Source organism: Pelobates fuscus, chromosome 8 (assembly GCF_036172605.1).
Source record: "Pelobates fuscus isolate aPelFus1 chromosome 8, aPelFus1.pri, whole genome shotgun sequence".
NCBI lineage: Eukaryota > Metazoa > Chordata > Amphibia > Anura > Pelobatidae > Pelobates > Pelobates fuscus.
The window spans coordinates 19,756,257-19,780,821 of record NC_086324.1 but is presented as its reverse complement, the minus strand read 5'-3'; the positions used below and the strand labels follow the sequence as shown (position 1 = coordinate 19,780,821).

General features: G+C 45.1%; 1 protein-coding gene across 1 annotated transcript in view; it reads left to right on the top strand.

Annotated features, from left to right (window-relative positions):
• LOC134571224 (lactase/phlorizin hydrolase-like) overlaps positions 1 to 9,535 on the top strand; it is a 64,991-nt gene extending 55,456 nt beyond the window's left edge. The window contains exons 13-17 of the mRNA XM_063429394.1: positions 6,562 to 6,671; positions 6,792 to 6,926; positions 7,750 to 7,970; positions 8,166 to 8,402; positions 9,269 to 9,535. Of these exons, the coding sequence (XP_063285464.1) occupies positions 6,562 to 6,671; positions 6,792 to 6,926; positions 7,750 to 7,970; positions 8,166 to 8,402; positions 9,269 to 9,528 (963 nt within the window). The 3' untranslated portion in view covers positions 9,529 to 9,535. The remainder of the gene's footprint in view (positions 1 to 6,561; positions 6,672 to 6,791; positions 6,927 to 7,749; positions 7,971 to 8,165; positions 8,403 to 9,268) is intronic.
• The last annotated feature ends 15,030 nt before the right edge of the window (positions 9,536 to 24,565 follow it).

Below are 24,565 nucleotides of genomic sequence, written 5' to 3'. Positions count from 1 at the left end.
AAAACTCCCCTCCCCATGCATCATTTCCTCTTTCTTTGCTGCTCCGCACCAGTACAGGTCAGAGTACCACTGCCTCCTGCTTATAGTGGGTGGCTTTGGGATTTATTGCTTACATTCAGTTTTTTAGACTCTATTTTGTAGATTGCACTTGTTTAATTTGGTCATAGATATATTTATCTTCTGTAATCTATGTACTTATTTTCTTGTGAGATTTCTTCTTAGGTATTTATTTATTTATTTATTTATTTAATTTTCTGCCCTTGCTGGATTTTTTCCATCAGGGTGTTTTATATCTTGTGTGATTTATTTGTCCCCTGCAACTTCGCCTGTAGTTTCCTATATATTTGTGGGGGGTCTTTGGCTTCCTTGCTGCCTTTTTCTTGGGCTTGTGTCCCCCCTGCCCGTTTCCCTTGTATTGTGCATGCCGGTTTTTGTTCATGCTGGTGATTCCGCCCTTTTCTGGCGGTGTGTGTGCCGCTCGGGGCGTCAGGAGGCTTACTACATCTGCCTCCTTCGACCCCCGAGCTCCGGGACCGCGGATTTCATCTCCGGCGGTCCCATGTACTTTGCCGGCCGCGGGGGTACTCGCGTGCGCTTCCCGCTAGTACCCAGCGGCCGGATCTTCTTTCCCCACGTGGCCGCTCGCCGCGGCCGCCTCCGCCCGCGGACCTCGTGTGTCCGACCGGGCGGGGGAGATTTCGACCGGGAGAGAGTGCTACCGCGCACCCCCCCCGCTCCCCCCCCCCCCCCCCCCCCCCCGTCGGTACTATTCATTACCTTGCTTGTTGGAGGTCTACCTCCACCCAGTTCGGTTTTCCTACTGCATGTCAGTTTGTTCTTCATTAACTGACTACATGCAGTTTGTCTCATAGGGGACAATGTAGTGATTTCTTCCCTTGAGTTTTTATGTCCAGATAGATGTTTGTCCTTGTATATATGTATTTATGTAGATTTGTGTGTGTGTGCATGTGTGTGTGTATAGATGTTTAGCTGTGTATATTTAGATTTCTTGTTCTGGGGGTTCATGCCTATAGGCAGTATACCATATACTGCTCTGTCTGTGACACATAACTTATTTTACCACTGTAGGCGTACTTCATACGCTTACTTCCTATGGGGGCCTGTACCCTGCATGCACCATATCTACTGTATTAGTGGCCTACGTCTGGCCCTTCATCGCATAGTACACCAGGACCTATTATGTCACTCTGATTACTGTGGGTTTAGCTGTCATGTATATCACGGATTGCTGACAGTTGCATGAACAGTGTATATCACAATTGCTGTGAATTTTTCCTGACAGTTTACGTCACAGATCGCTGTGAGTTTTCTACAGCGTATATCACAGTTTTTCTGCGAGTTCGCTATCCGTGTGCTTCGCAGTATATATTTTTTATTTATTTAGGTATTTTTTTCTGGCCCAGTTATGAGGACTCGAATGAGTCTACTCTGGTTTGGATATCCTGTCCATGGCACATATAGACATGACTGGACCGGGCTCTGACTACCTGGTATGGGAGACCAGTCTACGCTGTTACTATACAATTTAGTCAGGTCCTTGGGGAGAGCCATTGAGTTGGCTACTTAGCCCTACTCCTGGGAGTTTCCATGGTTACAATAGCCTTAAGGGATATGATGTTGCTAACCTATAAGGATGCTAAAACTTTTCAAACAGACCCGTGTGGGCAGGTGCTTACCGATTCACAGTTTTAGGAAAGTATCGCTCAGCGTATCTTACATTCATGGACGTGAGGATCACTGGAACAACTGCCGCGTCTACCCACTACAGCTGGAATACCACGGTTTGCCTGCTGGGCATTTAGGGGCTGCCGGTCCCGGTTCAGCTTACCCGCACGGCATTACACTGTCTAATAGGGTTGGTGTCTAAGGGTCCCATGTCACAAGTTGCCCTGAGGATCTGCAAATTTTAGGGACCTCTACCCGAACGCGGAGGTCCCCGTTGCTCATTCAGTACCCATTGTAAGCGCTACGGAATTGGAGGGCGCTATATAAATACAGGGCTATAATAATATCGTGGTATACACAACCCATTGATTGGCCTGCTATGTCAGTGCCCATAAGAATGGCCTGCTATGTCTGTGCCCATAAGAATGGCCTGCTACGTCTGTGCCCATAAGAATGGCCTGCTATGTCCGTGCCCATAAGAACAGCCTGCTATGTCTGTGCCCATAAGAACGGCCTGCTATGTCTGTGCCCATAAGAACGGCCTGCTATGTCTGTGCCCATAAGAATGGCCTGCTATGTCTGTGCCCATAAGAATGGCCTGCTATTGTCTGTGCCCATAAGAACGGCCTGCTGTTGTCTGTGCCCATAAGAACGGCCTGCTGTTGTCTGTGCCCATAAGAACGGCCTGCTATTGTCTGTGCCCATAAGAACGGCCTGCTATTGTCTGTGCCCATAAGAACGGCCTGCTATTGTCTGTGCCCATAAGAACGGCCTGCTATTGTCTGTGCCCATAAGAACGGCCTGCTATGTCTGTGCCCATAAGAACGGCTTGCTGTGTCTGTGCCCTTAAATATGGCCTACTATGTCGGTGCCTTTTGCTTGGCCAACTATTCTGTATCCATTAGTTTGGCCTGTTGGGCCTGCTCTATCCCCTTCTGGCCGCAGGCCTGGGGGAATATCACTGAGGAGAAGCCAGTGCCCACCAGTGACATGGAAAGGGGCGGGTGTCCGGACAAGCACCATTATCATACTACCCAAGAGGACACCAATATACGGCCATCTGAATATGGTAGGTAGGGTGAAGGCCCTAAACCTCAGACCTGAAGGGCAAGTTTTCTTATTAAGACCCCGGACTCACTTCCGCGGTTGCGCCAGTCCGGCGACGGCACTCCTCCGAGGAGAACTTTGCAAGGACAAGGACCGGTACTCAGACACCTTCAGGAGAACGCGGCGTTTTCCTTGTCTTTATCAACTACTCCGGATCTGTCTCCCGGTGTCCATATAACTATCGGTAGTTATTCCTGCGTAAGGTTAGCTCCTGACCCTGTTCAGTGGGGCTTACTTGTCTTGCCTTCCGGCCTGCCTTTTGCCTTCTAGCCGAGATGGAATTTGCGTTCTACTCGCATCTACGTTTTTGTTGTCTTTTTCGTTTTCGTGACTTCCTTTTCCTTTCGCTCGGGTCGTCGAGAGGCCTGACTTGACCTCCTCCGACCTCCCGGGTGCTCGTGGATTGCGGAGAACGTCTCCAGCTTTCCTCAGACTACCAACGGTTCGCCTGGACCCCGCGCGCGCGCACGGGATCCGGACGGTCAGTTGATAGTTTTTTCCCATAGTTTTCCCGTAGATTGCCCTCAGCCTTATGCTGATACTCGTATTTGGTGTACCCTTTAGTTGGTCACCCTGAGTCCCTAGGGACCCTAGCTTGGATCACAGGAGGGTGCGGCCCTCCATCTCTTCAATCCGAGAATATTTTATCTGCTGGAGCAGAGAGTGAACCCCTCTCAGAGACGTTACCGGACACTGATTTGTTATTAGAGGGCGCAGCCCCCCCTCAACCTCAGCCGGAGACTGAGCTGGATACAGGGGTCATGTTTGGAGGAAGCATTCTCATAGAAAGGAACGGTCACGGATGCTGACTCTACTGTTTGGTTATTTACGGGTGCGGCCCGCTCAGGCTATCAGCCGGACGTTAGCACGATATTTGATCACATTAGTAGAGGGCGCGGCTCTCTCATGCACTCGACGCTCTACGGTGCCATCCATTTGTTCATCACACAGGCTTGTACCTGTGCAAGACACCGATGTCTACAGGGAGGGGCGTCCCTCCTGCATTCAAGTAGTTCTGACGTCCATGCTACTGATTTCGATATAGAGGACTGCCTGGTCATGCAAGATATCCATAGGTAGACTGGTTCCCTCTAGTCTATCTCCTGTAATGGAGGGATATTCTCACAGTGGTATAACGAGGGGTGACTCCCACTTGTTTATACACATTCCTGGAGATGGTACGGCTATCGGATGGAACTCAGGTATTATGTGAGTGCAGGTTTGGATATATTCTGCACCATAACTAGCAGAGGATTGCTTTCTGTTTTTGGATATCCGGACCATTGTGAACAACTGCTCAGACAGTTTCTCCCGTATTTAGGTGGCAGGAGATACGGGGACCTTCAGGGAGCAAACGGGCTCTACCTTGCTCGGGTAACAGGATTAAGGAGAGCCTTTTACCCGCTCTGAAGGTAAAAAGCCGTACGTATGGTTCACAGGGTACGACCGGAAACCCCCGTTTTGTCTTGACCTCCCCGGTCCTCAGATCTTGGGATAAGATGGCAGGTCTGCCCCGTCTCCTCGAAACGCATACCGGGTGATCAGGGTTCGGAGATGGAGGACCCTCCGTCTATACTCTAGTTATCCCTCACGGGAGCCATCTTGTTGGATTCGCGCTACCCTACTTTTCAAATATCGTCGAGGAGACCTACGAGACCTTATGGTGGTACCTGGTATACCCGACTCTCACACAGACATCTTTCACTCTTGGACGAGGGCATTTCAGGATGAAAATCTGCGTTCCTGTTTGCACTTCCCATTCCTTTGAGGTTTTCTGGGATTCCCTATTCCCAGAATAGTCGACCACCGTTCCTCCACTCAAGTTCAGTTCGGAACCCTGAACGGACGTCTTCTGGAGCCTTTTCTCTACGGCGCCCGAAGTTTACACGGTCCGTTTGGACTATTGGAATCACTTTGTATACGGCTGGTCTGGCCACACTCTCATTGTGTGCGTTATGAATTTATGCTCGGATGAGTCACCCCACCGGGTAGGACAGGAAGGTACGAAGATCCTCCTCGGCTTCTATTGCGATTTTGGTGGTGGTCTTCGGTGCATTCCTTGAGATTGGAGATCTCCCTGCAAGGCCGCATCGCCGAATGGCCCTGGCACGATCGGTGGAACCGCCTTATGGGTCATGAGTTGAGACTTGGTGTCAGTTTTCTCCTCGCGACCCTAGGTCATAGAGCGGATTTTGAAGTTATACGACTACAGGAATGTGACTAATAGGTCAGCTTGCCAGCTCATGGACCGACTTCTAGGAAACAGTTTGCTACGCCACGTACAATGGATTTACCGACGGAGGGTGCCTTTGTCCGTATTTGAGATACCTTGTCGGTTGGCATCTTCTTTGACCCGTCGGCCGTCATTTATCATATTGGAATGTCCAGTTAGGATTACTCTGATATTTCCTGGAATAACTACCAGCGACACAAACAGCGTTGGATCGGTGAACTGAGCTTTCAAACAGCAAATACGAAGCCTCCTGTCATGTTATAAAATTGTAGATTATGCTAGCTTTAGTGTACCTATAATCTTAATTTTATTAATGACAGGAGGCGAGTATTTCCCACCCATTTTTGTCCCTCCCTTGTTTTATGTTATAGTTTAGATTATCAGGTAGGTATGCAACTCTGTTTGTTGTCTCTGCTACCTGTCGCTTGTTCCTTATGTCTGTTTTTTTCCATTAATAGGGTTGGGATATTTACATATTAGGTTAATTTGGTTGCTACATTGGATATCTTCATGCTTATACTGAGTACATTTCATTGGATAATCAACCTGTTCGATTCTGTTTTTTTTTATCTCGTTTCAGTTTACAGTCCATCTACACTATCGAGTTTGACGGTTACACTTGGATGGTGGACATCGTTATATTCATCGTATCTAGGACTTCGTTTCTTCCCCATGATGTTTCTCTGCCTTTTATTCTGTTTTGTCGCAGCTTGAAAGAGGAAATGATGCATGGGGAGGGGAGTTTTATAGTACCTAACTTTTTTCTGATTGGTTGTTTTTTCTGTGCTGCTGTGGAGTTCTAGTAAAGAGAGACTTAAGCAAATACTCGCCTCCTGTCATTAATAAAATTAAGATTATAGGTACACTAAAGCTAGCATAATCTACAATTTTGAGATTCGTGCACAAACAGATTATACACTAACAGTTAATATCGGGTTATGCAATATATTTTCTTATCTCACCCGTTTTTCTTTTTTTATTTAATTCATATGGAATGCATTTCATTAAGGGCACGGCCAGGGCAATCTATGTAAATTAATTAACCCCTGCAGTGCCGTAGGTGTGGATACATGCGCATGTATAGTACAGCAGGATTAAAGGAATGGCCACGCTTACATGCGCCTGTAAGTCAATTCTCTGTAGAAATGACAAGCATACTATAGATATCATGAGCATGAAGTCACCCTGAATTCAGAAGTGCAGCGGATGTAACTGTGTTTTTTACATATGCCTGCTGTTAGTTCGGGGGCGAACAAGGAACTCTCACTTCCGAGAAGTGACAGTTCAACTTTATTTAAAAACTATAAAAAGTGAGATACAACATAGTAAAGTTTTGCTCTAGTGATAATCCTTTGTATGCAGCAATAAGTCATGAGAATGTTAATTATAACAAAAGGATTTGCATGTGTGCGATGTAACCTGCGCAAACGCTTTCACATTTTCTGATGGATGGATCCACTATGCTGCTTGCACATGCTATTAACAGGCTAAAAGTTATATATATATTTTTTTTAATCTATTTTTTTTTGGCCTAGTTTTACGGTGGATGGTTTGCAAATCCAATTTTCAAGAATGGTGACTACAATGAAATCATGAAATCCAGGATTCGGGAGAGAAGTCTTGCTCAAGGACTTACGACATCACGGTAAAAACAGAACACCTTTGGAGAGGAATATTTAATTCTCTATAACAATATTATGGGGTATTTTAACAAAGCGAGTGTCCTAAACATGGTATTTGTCTAATTGTCTTTAATTACATGTAGACTTCCAGAATTCACAGAGAGCGAGAAGAAAAGGATAAAAGGAACATATGATTATTTTGGATTTAATCATTACACCACAATCCTGGCGTCTCCCATCAATTTCCCACAATCTCTCCAATCATATGACGCTGACAGGTAAGACCTAACACAATTATCTTGCTGTACAATTTAAAAGTACGACTCTCCATAACTTAGCTGCAGCCTGAATGTGTCACTTGTATATGTTATGATATGCTAGAATATTACTATGATGTTACTTAGAGCACCACAGACTGCTTGTACAGAAGAGCTTGCATTCTACAGGTAGAGAAACTGTATTCCTGCTTACTACTTTTTCAAACAAGCTTTGCTTCATTATGTTTGGTTGTAGACAACTCATACTAAGGATAAGAAAGTCAAACAATTCTTTGCTAAGTGTTCCACTACTATCGCATATGTCCATGGGAGGGTACAGAATGATAAACGCAAATCTTTTCACTTTATATCCTGGTATCTAGAGGCACAGATTGGGGAAACGATCCTATACCAGGGGGGCAATCTCTTCTTCTTTAAGGAACTTTTAGGAGTTTCTATTGTAACAGAATCTGATTTTTATTTCTGCGATACTCCGACTATTCTTCTCTCTTAATATACAACTCCCCCTCCCCCTAATGCTTTTCTATGGTGAAGCACTGGACTGGGGCAGCATTTTTAATGTTAAAGTGTTCCATTAATGGTGCTCATTTTATGGACCTTCGGAAGAATGACAGGCTGCGTTTACTTAGTCAGAAATTAAACTTCTTATTCTGAAAAAAAGTATCTGGAGATGTATCCACTGAGCTATCTCACAAGCTAGTATTAACAAATATTCGCACCTTAAGATTCAGTTAATTTTTTTCTATTAACCAGCCGTTTCACATGTGCACAATAGTTATCCTGAATATCAGTGAGACACCCTGGCTCATGTCTGCTTTCACAGGGCTGTGAATCCTATGACCGACCGAAGTTGGCTGGGTTCTGGGTCCATTTGGTTGAAAGTGACACCGTTTGGTTTCCGAAGAATATTAAACTGGATAAAGGAAGAATACAACAACCCCCCAATTTATGTAACAGAGAACGGCGTTTCGGAACGTGGGACAAATCTTAATGATAAGTGGCGAGAACATTACTACAAGCTTTACGTGAATGAAGCATTGAAAGGTAACTGGAGAGACAAAGTGCAACTAAGCCCCAAAGCCCACCACCTGTTTTGTCTCACAAATATGTATATATATTATTATTATTATTTTTTTTGTATGTTTGGTGTTGATGGTTTGCGGTTTATTTTTTATGTCTTTTTTTTTTATTGTTTAGCTAGATTATAATGGAAAATGGTTTCCTTGTTCTTTGCTACAGCTGTCAAGTACGATGGTGTGGACCTCCGAGGATACACAGCTTGGTGTCTAATGGACAACTTTGAGTGGGCAACTGGATACGCTGAACGATTCGGCTTGTATTACACAAATTACTCAGATCCAAACTTACCACGTATTCCTAAGCAGTCCGCAGCGTATTACAGAACTCTCATGCAATGCAATGGGTTCCCTGACCCAGCCGATGGACCTCATGCTTGCCTGGAGACACCGTCAGAAGGTGAGGACACTCCCCATCAAAAAAGCCTGTATATTAGTGAACATAAATATATGTCATGAATCCCATGTTAGGTACAGCTTTCAACTATTCAATTATAGAACTACATGTTCCCAACGGGAGGTAGATATAGAAGAATACAAACCAATAGTAAAAAAGGCTAAACAATAACCAATAAAATGAACAAATAAATGTGCAAACTTGCAAGGAGAACAGCCAAATCTTGTATGAAAGTCTCTTCTCTATGAGGTGCCAGATCAGGAAATGCTTGGGATACGTATTAATATACATAAAACTGAGGAAAGCCCAATAGTGTAGTATATCACAACAATGTATAGTACTAATAAATAGTAGATCTTATGTAGTCCTACTCACTCTCTTGTAGATAATGTCATGCGTCTCATAATTAATTATATGTGTGACCTATACAGAGTTAGATAAAAGGCACACACATAAATATCAGGGACCATCGAAATACCTGTAGGACAAATGCAGATTATAGATTCCCTATAGTCGGAAGTGTTGTGAGTTGTCATCCGAATGGCAAAATTAAGGCCAGAATAGCACATAGCTCCATCATAGTCACAGCTAACCTATTTTAGGCTAATATTTGCGATTCCACTTACAATTCCCTGTAATTAGGAGCTTAGTGAAAAACCCTGTAAATGCTATTTTAATTCTCTGTCGATGAGAGTAAACTTACTTCAGACGATTTAGGAAGTTATATCTCAATTATAGGTAAAGTTCTTAGTTTGATTTACTTGCATTACACGGTGTTAATCATTTATATGAATAGTTTAATTATATTTGCAGTAGAAGTCTATGAATTACAACAGATCTTGTGATGCGTGTGCTCTTTGTTATTCTAGGTACAACTGCAATTCCAGGAAAAACCTCTGGGGGTCACACTGCTACAGCCGAAACCTCCAGGGGTCTCGTTACAGCGCCCATAGAGAAAGATGAACCTGACTTCGTTGACTTTCTCGGTCTAGAAATTTCTACTTCGGATGCGATGATTGCTTTATATGTAGAATTCGCCCTCTTAATTGCAGCAGTTTGCAGTGTTATCTTGCTTTCAGTCCTTTATGGCAAGTTAAAGAAAAAATATAAGTTAGCAAAATTATTTTAGGTGGTAATATCCCATAACATACTGTGTTTTTTTTTACATTTTGTAAAATTCTATACTTCTGACACTAGGAAATGACACAACTGGCTAAATACACAACGGAAGAAAACTGACAATTCAAAGTGAATTCTGGACGAGCTCAAATTTAAGGCCAAAGTAGCTGAATTGGAAAAATTATTCAAGTCAGCTAGGCTTTCAGTTCGATTACTTTGGCCTTAAATTCACTTAGAATTTACTTTGGATTCCCGAAAATCCTCCATTAGTAAGTAACCCTGAGAATGAACACTTAACTTTAAAATATGTCTACATTTCAAATTAGAGCCCTCCTATATGCTTTATCACATAACAGTCCTCACATGGCCTATTCACATATCTTCAAAATTCTCACATGCTTCTGGCCTTTGTTATGAGACTTATTCGTGACATGATCAGCTGTTACGGTCTTTAATTGCCGAGCAGAGTTTGACACTTTCTCTAACTTGGCTATATTGGGCTGAATAGAAGTTGGCACAACTGGCACGATCCACAGATTGTTCTGTAAAATAGTACATTCATTATATTCCCCTATGCTGCTAGCCACATGTCAAATCTGTGTAATTTTTAGGACTCTGATAATGTGAATCACTAAATACAAAATTGTGAAACAAGTATAATCTGTCTAAATAAATATGCCCTTAATAAATATCAGAAATGACTGACATTTATCGATACGTCGCCTCTGTCTCATTTCATTACAATCTTTAACAGAATGCTGATAATTGTATTCTCCAACAATGTATACAAGTGCCCACTGCATAGCAGATACAAAACCATGTTTAGGTCACACATCATAAAAAAGATGAACTTTAAAACGTGTGACTCAAAGAACGCTAAACACATTATTCACAATATTAGTTCATTAATAGAAAATGCTAAAAAAAATTAATTCAGACTTTGAGGATTGCTTTGATACACCACAAAAGATCAAATTATCTTAAAGGAACACTATAGCATTAGGAACATGTATTCCTAGTTAGATGACCGTCTCTCCCCCTCCCCCTAATGAAATAAAAAAAGGGAAGTTTACTCTTCTTTCTTCATCAGTCTTGATAATCTCAGCCAATCCAATGCTTTCCCATAGGGCAGGGATCAGCAACCTATGGCACGTGTGCCATGCATGGCAATTGGGCTGCCATTGCACGGCACTCAAGGCTGCCAGAGCAAAACAGGCTCTGACCTATCAGGAGTCCCAGTGAGATTTCTGCTAGGACAACCTGAGCGGTGATTGCAGGTGGCAGCCCCTGCTCTTGACCTTTACTTGCACCTCAGGGAATTCACTCACACTGCTAGATACAAGCATCTCTAGTAGAAGCCTCCCCCTCGTACAAATAATACAAAAACACACAGTACCCAAAACACAACACCACTGTGATTGCTTGTCGGTGGACCAAGCGACACACATTCAAAGATTTGCCAGATCATAGCACAGTTCCGGTGAGTAGTTCCATAGTGATTCATGGTATCTCGTGTTCGGTGTAAGAATGGGACCAGGAAATCCCCCAGTTCACCCAACTTCAGCCCAGGGCTCACAGTGACAATAGACCTCTGTGTATTTTTAGAGGGTCTGGGGCAAGGTCCATCATCTGTGGAAAGAAGGCTGGCCTCCAAGCCCCTTCACAAGCCCTAGGAGGCATGGAGGCATACGTTACAAACTAAATCTTCCATAATGCTCTCCCATTAAGTATTAGGGGAGATGTAGTCCACAACATCTAGAGTTCCGAAGGTGTCCTAGCCTTGATTAGGTGACCACTTAGACACAGTATCTGCAGAGGCAGACATTAGTAGCAGTAAGCAGGTTGGAGACTGGTCAGTATATTTCGGCTGCCAAAATCTACTGGCTGTTAATAATAATAATAGCTTATGGAATAATAAGAGTTCTGCTATTTAGGTTTACAATTTGAAATTACACTTCAGAACATTTTCTGGTTTGTGTATAACTCAGACTGACTTTATTTTTAATAAATATTTAATTGTTTTATAAAAACCAAAGAGAAAAAGAGTTACCTGCGCCCAGGTTATAGAGGTTATTTAGTAACTCCAATGGCCATTAGATGCCACCCCAGCTGCCACGTCAACGTAAACCTCTTACGCACTCCTACACTAACAATTCACCTGGCTTCCTTCAGCTTCAGGCAAAGAAATCTCTAATGAGACAGAGAGGGGTATTTTTTATATACACACGTTACATACTTATTAACCCTTAATAGGGAACACATGGGGTGGGCGGCAGCATTGTAACATAGCTGTGTGATGCAAAAGTGGATACAAATCCAAACAAAATAAGACCTGCGCTCAAACTCCCAAAATAGGGAGCTAGTGCTCAGGTAACTTTTTCTCTTTGGTTTTTATTGTATGTATTGGAACTGATGTGCCTTAAAGACTGGTATGGGGACCACTGGTTTAAACTATTTATTTGTTTGTTTAAGTTATCTACAATTTAAACAATGAGAGCAGGGAGAGTATGTCAGGTTGCTCATAACTATGCGGGGTAACCCCTATAAAACAGGAAAATGAAAAATAAAGAGCCTTCTTTATCCTCTGAGTCTCCCTCTGGTTCTTTATTTTTCATTTAAGTTATTATTATTATTATTATTGTCATTTATATAGCGCCAACAGATTCCGTAGCGCTTTACGATATTTTGAGAGTGATTATGTAGAAGTTATCTACATAATCACTTGGGACCTTATTATGTTATATATATATATATTCCATTTTTGGGTTTTCGTTTGTACTTTTTAAGTCCCTCTTTTCCTTTGTTCCTTTTTTTTGCCCTTCCTCACTTTTCTTCTCTTTCCTTTTTTTTTATTGTGCTCCGCCAGCTACTGTTTTTATTGGCTTGTTGATTTTATGTCCTGTGCCCCACAAGGTCCACCTGGGCGGCAAACTTGTGGAGAAACTTGTATAAAAGACCAGTATTCTCCATTAAACCATCAGTTCTTACTTGACCCTCAATGGTGCAGGGCCATCAAGGTTAGGATGACATAATTCACAGAAACACAAGCCCACCAGATCCTTTATATTGCTGTCATAGGGTTTATTAAAATGGGTGAGCTTGCTAGTACTGAAATCCCACAATATCATATGGATGTGGTTTGCTATGAGACTGCTGAAACTAAATCAATTATAACGTTACAGCTTAGGCAGGGGAAGGAAACATTTTAAGGTAAAGGTTTTATGCACAACATGTCCTGCATCTAGCTGACAGCTGTCCTAACAGGTATCTCCGAATTAAAAAAATCGATTTGTTGTAGAACCCAATGAAATGGAGTCCAACTGAAATGGTTATAAAACGCTTTCATAGCTCCTGGAGACATCTTTACATAAATCAATATGTTATCTAAACAAGACTTTTAAACCTACTCACATTGGGATTATGAGCCTTTATGGCTGGATTTATGCAGCATCACGTGTCTAAACTTCTCCTACAGTCCTTTTGGCTTTTATGTACCGTAATCTTTTTTTTTCCTGCTGTTTACTGGTTACGTGTGCTGAGCTATCTTTTTCACACACCTATTTTTAAAGTAATTAATTGCATTTTACAACTACTCCACGTTTTTATGTACATTTTATTGACTTTGACCGGGCAATAGAACAAAACGAACACTTTGCTTCTAAGGAAAAGTTCTCTTATTTTTCACACAGCAAGACCCCTCTGTTTACACGTTTATGTTTGAGCAGTCACACAGTTCTCTAGGAAGTGACAGAACTTTATAGTTGTAAACTGATTATTATAGTAGAGACATGCATCGCATGCATGAAAAGCTTTAGCTTTGTCTCATTCTGCTTCAGGCGGAAAAGCAGGTAGATATCATTTGGATCATATTTATCTTCTTCTTCTTTTTCTATGCACTTCCCATGCCCACAGCAGGAGGGATACTGATCAGTCAGTGTCCGATCACTAGGAATGGTGTAAAAATGCATTGTGTATGTGCGACTCAGTTGGAAGCTCTAATAATGTTATCAGTGACGTTGCAAGATGCCGAGCATGAGCATCGGCCATGAACCTGTGTCCATCTTTATGCATCAGTGCTGCAGCTATGCGGCTTTGAGTTGGCAAATCATTGGAAAGTATTGAGCAGTAGATCCGGACTGGCTGCATAAACCTCACATTTTCCTACGTAGCAACAGTGATGTCTCCACCTCTCAGAGCTGTTTCCATTCCTACCTGCTCTCTCTTTCCTTCCAGCCCCCGACCTCGTGCTCTCTCCATGTCTGTCTCTGTGTGTCCCCATCATCCCTCCTCCCTTCAGCAAGCAGTTCCAGGCAAGCGGCACTGACAGGCAGGGCAGGAACAAACAGCAGGACATAGGTTATTGCGGTGGTCCATTAACAAATCTGGACAAGCTGATTTTATATTTACATTTAATCAATGGGTACACTTACCTTTTCTTTTCTGGATGCAGAGAATCAGTTTGTCATTATTGTTTTCCTGACTCTGAGCATCCTTTTCTCTTTTGTTCTCTTGAGTGTGCACATTGTGTCCCGTTAACTATCACTAGCAATGCTTGAGAAACGGAGATGGGTGGATAAGTGTATGGGTGAGAGGTGTGCCAGAGAAGGTAAACTGACAACATTTATAGTAAGTTTATAAACGTTTTATTATATATATCTGAATGTTTTCTGTAATTGCTTGCTGGTTAAAAATACATGTCCAGTAATGCATGTCCCTTTGATGGAAAATGGGGAGTAGAAGTCATTTCAATTTCAAAAGATGGTATTTATCCAAACAGGAAAGGAAAATGTCAATTGGCATTCACCCCTTCCAACCTGACAATAAGAACGCCCTATTCAGGAAGATGCCTTAATAATGCATGTTTAAGGTTTTTGTTGGCGCGATACATTAGCCCCCACCCTTGCTTTAGTTCTCCTGTTGAGGAAGGTGGATTTGCGTCAGTGTCAGTGGAAGCTGTTGCAACACTAGCCTGTACACTAGTACTTGGTTACTTAATGCTACTAGAAATGTTTATGGTGCTGGTACAGGTGATGCTGATGGTGGTGATATTAGTGATGTTGGTGGTAGTTGTGATGATGGTGGTGGTGGTGATGGTAACATTGGCAGTGCCAATATGGCAAGTGCATCTGATGTCTCCATTGGATGAGGCAATAGCAGATATAGATGGACTTGCAAAGGGTGGAGAAAATGCAGGAGGCGAGTTATGGATAAAATACTGGGTTTCTGCCTATTCTATCCATACTCTCCTCTTCTAATTCTTCTGGCATCATTTTTAGAGTCGAGTAGCTCCTAGACCAGTGGTAAAACTGCTATGTCTGCAGTGGTGAATTGTCATCACTGGGTTTATCCCCACCCAGCACAAACAAGAGAATTTGATGACACTAGTTTTGTAGTATAGAGTATAGTATAGTAGTTTTGTACTATAGAGTGGCTCTGACAATCAACTCCCATAAAGTAAAGTCTGCTGCACTCTCCCTTAGTTGCTTCTTTAGAGGCTCCAAGATGGGCTAATGCTTGAACTAACCATGGTAGAAGGACCTGCAGTGCCAGTGGACGTGACAATATGAACTGTTGCAACATGAAAAGGAAGGATTGGTAAAAAACATTTGTTTCTTGGGTGTTGAATCAGACGTAACAGACATGCTGGTAATCCCACTATCCTGAGACTGCAGCACTATCCTCACTGCTAATGTGTTCAAACTCTCAGAAGCCATGGCACCACTGCTGATGGTGGATTAGGAAACAGGACTCCTTAGTGCACCCCTACTCTCCCTTAATTTCGTTTTGGGATTGGAACGTGACATTGATGATGGTGGGCATGTCTTTTTTACAACAAATGAGGGATATGAAGATTGTGTATACAACTTTACTGTTGCTAAATGTGTTGGTTCCTGGTGGATTTACTTCGGTGATGTTATTAAAAGTCATAAATAAACCACAAACTCCCCCAATCCACTCCCAACCCTCCACTGTCAAAGTGGATAACCAAACCCTGCAACTTCCCTTAGATGTAGCAAATGCCTTTAACAATTATTTTGTCAGATGCTCTACTGCCCTGATTGCCAAGCTAATAAATGGCACACATCCTGAAACTACAAATGTGGATCAGGTCTCACTAAATTTGCAAAGGCCCAATATAGACAAGTTCATTTTTAGAGCTGTACCTGTTAGTGTCATTGAAAAACATCTTAATAATCTAAAAATGAAAAACCAGTCCGGACCTGACCAAATCCCAGCAATGCTGTTGAAGCTCAGTGCGCCGGCAATTGCTAAACCCGTTGCAACTTTAATTAACGAATCCTTGGTGTCTGGATATATAACTATCGCCCTATATCATTGCTCCCGGTATTGTCAAAAATCTTTGAAAAATGTGTCCATACGCAACTATGTGAGTATTACCAACAATCAAACTATCTGACCCCTGATCAATCGGGCTTTCGCCAGAATCACTCCACTACAACTGCCCTCTTAAAAGTTTGCAATGACATCCAAACTGGCATGGAAAAAGGAGACCTAACTGGAGCTATTTTCCTTGATTTTGCTAAGGCCTTTGACACAGTAGACCACGACATTCTACTGCACAAACTCAAAAACTCAGGTATTGGTGATCATTCGCTAAACTGGTTTTGATCGTATGTATCGGATCGCTCGCAATATGTGTCCATTTCTGACAGCGACTCCCTCCCTCTCCCAGTCACGTGTGGTGTTTCCCAAGGTTCCATTCTCGGCCCCCTACTATTTTCATTATTTATAAATGATTTGCCTAATGTCTGCAAATCCTCAAACATACACATGTACGCAGATGACACAGTAATCTATGCGAGCAATTCTGATCTACCGCAGCTTGAGGCTGTGCTCCAAGACCAGTTTACAGAGGTAGAAAAATGGATCGCAAAAAACAAACTGTTCCTGAACACTGACAAAACTGTCACAATGATCTTTGGAACAGTACCTAAATTACACAATGTAACGGAGCTCCGTGTACCCCGACCGAGTACCCTCCGTTGATGGATGCTCCTAGCGCTCTCAGAGGACTCCAAGCACTGCAGACGACACCACAACCACCGCAGACTCCACAACCGCCGTAGCTTAACTGGAGCCGCGCCGTCTTCCTTCCACCCTGGATCGGCTTCTGTCCTCCAGGACCGTGTGGGGAAGACCTCTCCTCCAGGAGAGCGTATCTGGAACAAGCTCTTAAAAGAGCTAAGTGATTAAGAGCTCAGGGGAATATGCAGAGCATAGCAATCCCCAGTGTGATATAGCAGTTCCCTCCAATAACGAGACACGGCTACGTATTGAGGGTCAGAAGAGGTCTGAGGACTGGAACACCCAGCCTGCTTTTTATTAGGATAAGGTACACACAGGACACTCCCAGGGGGAGGATGAAATTAACCAATAACAGCATAGTACAGCCCACAGGTTCCCTCCCCTCAGATAAACAGTTAAACCAATTATTACATACAATAAAAATACAGTTTTTACACACACACTGTAACTTTAAAACCATACATTCAATTTCAATAAAAGTTGCATATTCAGACTCAGCATACATCAAACATAAACCCTTCCAAAAATCAGCCAAATCCCTCCAGTGGATCAAAAGTTAGCTGGAAGTCCTTTATGACCGACCGCAAGCACAATTTCCTGCCCAAAACAGTTCCATAGATTTGGGCTGTGCGGTCGGTCAATTTCATGCGAAAAAAACGAACATTTCGAACGGGACTTAGTCTCTGGAGCTGCAAGTTCCGTATGGGAGAAGGTAAGGGTCAGCGGTGTTCGGCAGAATGTGTAGCCGATTTTAGTTCCACAGAATCTTTAGCATACACCGCTGACCGCATTCGAGGAAACCAAGATGGCCGCCGCCACGTGCAATTGACCGGCAGTAACCTCACAGCCTGGGAGGTAAATTGCCTGCACACTTTAGCTTCTGGGTGGTCTGCCTGTGTGGTACTCGGTTCAGTAAGCCCTATATACTGAACCAAGTGGGAGAGAGCCAGGAACAAGTTATTTTACCGGTCTGGGGACATAGTCTTAAAGGGGCATTGTTCAGCAAAGTCACAATATGTCCCCAGACGGTTCTTAAAGGGCCATACACACCCAATAAATGTTAATAAGTTTTCAGGGGCACAATCTTCCAGGGGCCATAGTCATGAGGCAGGAGGCTGGCAAACATGCTTCTCCACAATCCAGGGAAGCAGGGCAATTTCTCATTTAAAGGGCCAGTTACAAATAGCGATTTGTAACACATCTCCCCTTTGGGGGGAAGACTAACCAGGCAACTGACCTTCTGTCGGTCAGTGCCTCCGTTAGTCGATCCACCAACCCACAATAAACAGATGTCCGAGTAGCCCCCCCACAACATCAAAGTACAGGAACAGCCCACCCACAACACACAGTCACTGCACCTGGGTATTTGGCTGTGGTAATGAGGCCACATGCCGAGGGTACTTGAAGGGCAGAGGCCAACTGCACTCTGCCCAGATGCCAGCTCTTCTGCTGGGGTAGCCTGCAGGACATCAGGCTCTGGACCAGGGACAAAGGTAGGGCAGAGGCCGACCGCACTCTGCCCAGCTGCCAGCTCTTCTGCTGGGGTAGCCTGCAGGACATCAGGCTCTGGACCAGGGAAAAAGGTAGGGCAGAGGCCGACTGCACTCTGCCCAGCTGCCAGCTCTTCTGCTGGGGTAGCCTGCAGGACATCAGGCTCTGGACCAGGGAAAAAGGTAGGGCAGAGGCCGACTGCACTCTGCCCAGCTGCCAGCTCTTCTTCTGGGGTAGCCTGCAGGACATCAGGCTCTGGACCAGGGACAAAGGTAGGGCAGAGGCCGACTGCACTCTGCCCAGCTGCCAGCTCTTCGGCTGGGGTAGCCTGCGGGACATCCGGCTCTGGACCAGGGACAAAGGTAGGGCAGAGGCCGACTGCACTCTGCCCAGCTGCCAGCTCGTCTGCTGGGATGCTTGGGACATAGTCCGGCTCAGTAGCCAAGGGAACATGGACGTCAGTAGGGGTTAACATTGCCTCTGTTAACTCTGGTGCCACGCTAGGAGTTACCTGGGGAGGGGAATTTGTACTTACCCCCTCCTCTGGGTGTCCCGGTGAGGGTAGTTGGGGATCTGGAAAGGCTGTCCAGCATCCCTGTAGGTCAGGCACAGAGACCACGGTCCCATCTGCGCCGTCTGGGGGATTGGTGTCTCCCCTTGTTAGGGTAAGCTGCCGCTGGGGAGAGGGGGTGCTGTGCTCCTTTCCCGGAAACACAGGCTGCCGCTGGAGAGGGAGACCGCCTGTCTCCACTCCCGTAACATTGTCCTGTTGCTGTAGAGAGGGACCAACTGTCTCTGCTCTCTGTAGGACACACTGCTGCTGGGGGGGAAGGTCGGCACCTTCGGCCCCCTGGGGTACACACTGCCGCTGGAGAGGGAGACCGCCTGTCTCCACTCCCTTACCATTGTCCTGTTGCTGTAGAGAGGGACCAACTGTCTCTGCTCTCTGTAGGACACACTGCTGCTGGGGGGGAAGGACGGCACCTTCGGCCCCCTGGGGTACACACTGCCGCTGGAGAGGGAGACCGCCTGTCTCCACTCCCTTACCATTGTCCTGTTGCTGTAGAGAGGGACCAACTGTCTCTGCTCTCTGTAGGACATACTGCTGCTGGGGGGGAAGGACGGCACCTTCGTCCCCCTGTAACTCCCACTGCCGCTGGAGATCTGGGTTGGTTGCCCAGCATCCCTGTAGGGCCGGTAGAGAGACCTCGGTCCCATCTCTACCTGCCATCTGGAGGGCATCGCCGGACCAGTCAGGGAGGTCTGGTTCTGCTTGTCGGGTAGGTTGGGGCTGCACGAAGCTGAGCAGGTGTAGGTAGTCCTGCTCCAGCTCCCACTCCCTTGTTGCCAGGTGGGTCATGTCTTTTCTCACCTCTCGTTCGTCAGCCCAGACATACATGCCCATCCGGTAGTCGTAGATGTCCCAGAACCTAGACTCCTCCGTGCTGCCGAAATCAGGCTCCTCCTCCATGGCGTCCAGAAGTAGACCAGGACCATCATAATCATCCCCCTCCGGTAAGTCGTGCTCGGCTGTCCAGGGAGTAAGTCGAATGGTATGCCACCAGAGGGCCTGGTATGCGTTGTCTAACCCGATCTCTCGCCATACCAGGGTCTCTAGTCTTGCCACCCATTCATCCAGGGGCTGCTCTCCCAATAGACACATTCGCATTGCCACACGCTTCTGTAGCCGCTGCTCATCACTGGGGAGACTCTCACCTCGCCGCCACTGGGCGTCTTCCAGGGCATCATACCAGAGTTCCTTTCTGGCTGCATCCCTGTAATCTGCGGCCTCCTTCTCCTCCTCATCATGGAACGCTGTCCGCAAACCAGCTGATTCCATCCTGTTGTAGCCAGGGGCGCTGCCCAATGGCTAGCGTTGCCCTCAATTGTAACTCCAAACGTTACCAGTGTCTCTGAGCTGCTTCTCCTCGCACTAGGACGCCATCCCACCGCTGCCACCACTGTAACGGAGCTCCGTGTACCCCGACCGAGTACCCTCCGTTGATGGATGCTCCTAGCGCTCTCAGAGGACTCCAAGCACTGCAGACGACACCACAACCACCGCAGACTCCACAACCGCCGTAGCTTAACTGGAGCCGCGCCGTCTTCCTTCCACCCTGGATCGGCTTCTGTCCTCCAGGACCGTGTGGGGAAGACCTCTCCTCCAGGAGAGCGTATCTGGAACAAGCTCTTAAAAGAGCTAAGTGATTAAGAGCTCAGGGGAATATGCAGAGCATAGCAATCCCCAGTGTGATATAGCAGTTCCCTCCAATAACGAGACACGGCTACGTATTGAGGGTCAGAAGAGGTCTGAGGACTGGAACACCCAGCCTGCTTTTTATTAGGATAAGGTACACACAGGACACTCCCAGGGGGAGGATGAAATTAACCAATAACAGCATAGTACAGCCCACAGGTTCCCTCCCCTCAGATAAACAGTTAAACCAATTATTACATACAATAAAAATACAGTTTTTACACACACACTGTAACTTTAAAACCATACATTCAATTTCAATAAAAGTTGCATATTCAGACTCAGCATACATCAAACATAAACCCTTCCAAAAATCAGCCAAATCCCTCCAGTGGATCAAAAGTTAGCTGGAAGTCCTTTATGACCGACCGCAAGCACAATTTCCTGCCCAAAACAGTTCCATAGATTTGGGCTGTGCGGTCGGTCAATTTCATGCGAAAAAAACGACTAAGTCCCATTTCGAACGGGACTTAGTCTCTGGAGCTGCAAGTTCCGTATGGGAGAAGGTAAGGGTCAGCGGTGTTCGGCAGAATGTGTAGCCGATTTTAGTTCCACAGAATCTTTAGCATACACCGCTGACCGCATTCGAGGAAACCAAGATGGCCGCCGCCACGTGCAATTGACCGGCAGTAACCTCACAGCCTGGGAGGTAAATTGCCTGCACACTTTAGCTTCTGGGTGGTCTGCCTGTGTGGTACTCGGTTCAGTAAGCCCTATATACTGAACCAAGTGGGAGAGAGCCAGGAACAAGTTATTTTACCGGTCTGGGGACATAGTCTTAAAGGGGCATTGTTCAGCAAAGTCACAATATGTCCCCAGACGGTTCTTAAAGGGCCATACACACCCAATAAATGTTAATAAGTTTTCAGGGGCACAATCTTCCAGGGGCCATAGTCATGAGGCAGGAGGCTGGCAAACATGCTTCTCCACAATCCAGGGAAGCAGGGCAATTTCTCATTTAAAGGGCCAGTTACAAATAGCGATTTGTAACACACAAATTACACAATTCCCACCTATCCATCAAAACAAATTCAAATGGCACACTGACAGTCCACTCTTTCAAATACTTGGGTATGATGTTAGACCCCAATCTATCTTTTGGCCTGCACATAGAAAAGCTTGCATCTAAACTTTATGCAAAACTAGGTGCCCTGTACAGAAACAAATCCTGCCTAAGCCCTTCAGTAAAGGAAAAGATTGTACAGCAAATGCTGATGCCAATCATTGATTATGGGGATGTAGTATATGCATCTGCATCGCAATCCCACATTAATAAACTAAGCACATTGTATAACTCGTTCTGCCGATTTGTGCTACAATGTAATTACAGGACCCACCATTGTGACATGCTAAAAGAACTAAACTGTCTGTCGCTGGAATCCAGACGCACGCTTCATCTTTCCAGCCTTGTGTTTAAGAGCTTTTCTGGGAAACTCCCTCCCTACCTGACCGCAATGCTTTCTCCGGCTGTTCCCACTTCCTATAACCTCCGATCCACAGGGCCGGATTAAGAGCCCAGTGGGCCTGGTGCTGATAATTATGATGGGCCTAATTACAAAATCTTATTGACCAAAAACACTAAAACAGTCCTACCTCCTAAGCGTCATGTATCTGATGGAGATGGTGCTGGAGGAAAACTCATAGGATGCAACTATGAGAAAACACAAACCCTTTGCTAATCTCACGCTTTCATCTTTCAAGTAAACCCATACCCCCTAACAGCAGTAAATACAAATACAAAAAGAGAAGTCCTGCGCTTAAGCAGCAAGGACTACAACACACATCAGCCCCAATATATGGTAAAAACCAAAGAAAAGAAAATGTTACTTGCGCTTTCTCCTTAATCCCTATGTATATTTAGACAAATGGAGGTCATTTAGTTGCTCCAATGGCCATTGGAGGGATGCCCGCCTGCCAACGTCATGGCAGACCCCCCTAACCGCAAGTAACATTTTCTTTTCTTTGGTTTTTACTATATATTGGGGCTGATGTGTGTTGTAGTCCTTGCTGCTTAAGCGCAGGACTTCTCTTTTTGTATTTGTATTTACTTTGTATCACACAGCCTGGTTACAATGCTGCTACCCATCCCATGTGTTCCCTATTAAGGGTTAATAAGTAAAGGGGTGTATATAAAAAATACCCCTTTCTGTCTCATTAGAGATATCTTTGCCAGAAGCTCAAGGAAGCAGGCTGAAGGGTCAGTGTTAGGACCCGCTTAGGGGGGTCTGCCTTGACGTTGGCAGGCGGGCATCCCTCCAATGGCCATTGGAGCAACTAAATGACCTCCATTTGTCTAAATATACATAGGGATTAAGGAGAAAGCGCAAGTAACATTTTCTTTTCTTTGGTTCCCCTAACAGCAGTGTCCAGTAAAGCAGGAAGTCTATGGATGCGGTAAAAGGGTGGGCCACTGACACAAATCACATAACCAGAACGGCCGAAAGGGCAAACATACACAAAAAGGGCGCATGTCTGTGTCCCCATGTCTCCCAGTCCCTTAGTGTCTGTGTCCCCATGTCTCCCAGTGTCCCCTTGTCACTAGGACACTAGGGGACATTGAGAGACATTGGGACACTGGGAGACATGGGGACACTGATACTAGGGAACACTGGGAGACCCGGGGACACTGAGACTCTTGGGGACACAGGGTGACAGACACGAGGGGACACTGGGAGACATGGGGCACTGAGACACTGTGATATATGTAGGGGGCACTGGAGACTTGATAAAGACCTGGGTACAGGTCAAAATGTTGCAGTGTCCAATAAACCTGCCTAAAGCTATCACAGTGAGTGCCTGAGATTTTTTTATTTTATACTAGGGGACACTGAGACACTAGGAGACATGGGGACATTGGGAGACATGGGGACATTGGGAGACTAGGGGACTTTGGGAGACTAGGAAACACTAGGGACACTGGCACACTACAGACACTGAGAGACACCAGGGACACATGGGGATACTGAGATACTAGGGACACTGGCTGGGAGACGTGGGGACACTGGGAGTGCCCCATGTCTCCTAGGTCTCAAAGTCGCCCAGTGTCCCCATGTCTCCCTGTGACCCCCAGTGTTTCCATGTCTCTCATTGTTCCCTAGTGTCTCAGTGTCCCCATGTCACCCAGTGTCCCCTAATGTTTGTATCCCCATGTCTTCCAGTGTCCCTTAGAGTCTGTGTCCCCATGTCTCCCAATGTCCCAATGTCACTAGGACACTAGGGGACACTTAGAGACATGGGGACACATGGGAACACTGGGAGACATGGGGCCACTGAGACACTAGGGACAGTGGCTGGGAGACATGGGGACACAGACTAGTGGCCACTGCGAGACATGGGGCCACTGTGTCCCTAGTGTCTCAGGGTCCCCATGTTGCCCAGTGTCCCAATGTCTCAGCATCCCCATGTCTCGGAGCTGCTGTCTGGACTCTCTGTGCAGAGCTGTTCCCCCGCGGATCAGAGAGTAGAGAGAGGCAGGGAGGGAGATGCCGTAACTTCTTATCACTGCCTCTATCCACACAAACAGCGACCCCTACTGTCCGGCGCTGGTACTGCAGAATAATCTCTGTTTATACTGAGACAGACATTTGTATTGCCGGTATTACTGTAATACCGGCACCGGCTAGGCAGCCTCAAATACCTGAGAAATACTTCTTAGAAATACCTGGCAACCCTAAGAAATACATGAGAAATACCTGTCAACCCTAAGCGTAGTGTGTAAAAAAAAAAATGTAAAAAAAAAAAATTTTTTTTTTTTTTTAAATCAATGGGCCTATTCCATGGGCCTGGGCCTGGAGCTGCAGCTCCATCAGCCCCTATGTTAATCCGGCCCTGCCGATCCAGTACCAACACTTTACTTAGTCTACCTCAATACAAAAAGAAAGCAGCCCGATCCTCCTTCTCCTACAGAGCACCGCATTTGTGGAATGACCTCCCGCACAAATTAAAATCTTCCCTAAGCTTAAAGTCCTTTAAGAGATCCCTCTCTACATACCTCAAAACAGAATGCACCTGTCATGGTTGATTATATATTTCCTACCTGTTCTATGTTAAATTTTGTATATATTGTATATTAATATTGTTTTTGTATTTTATTGAACACTAACTGTAACAATGCAATGATTTGTGGACCCAGGACATACTTGAAAACGAGAGAAATCTCAATGTATCTTTCCTGGTAAAATATTAAAAAAAAAAAAAAAAATTACGTTTGACATTAAGAAACAAACTACTGAAAACACTCAGAAAAAAACTA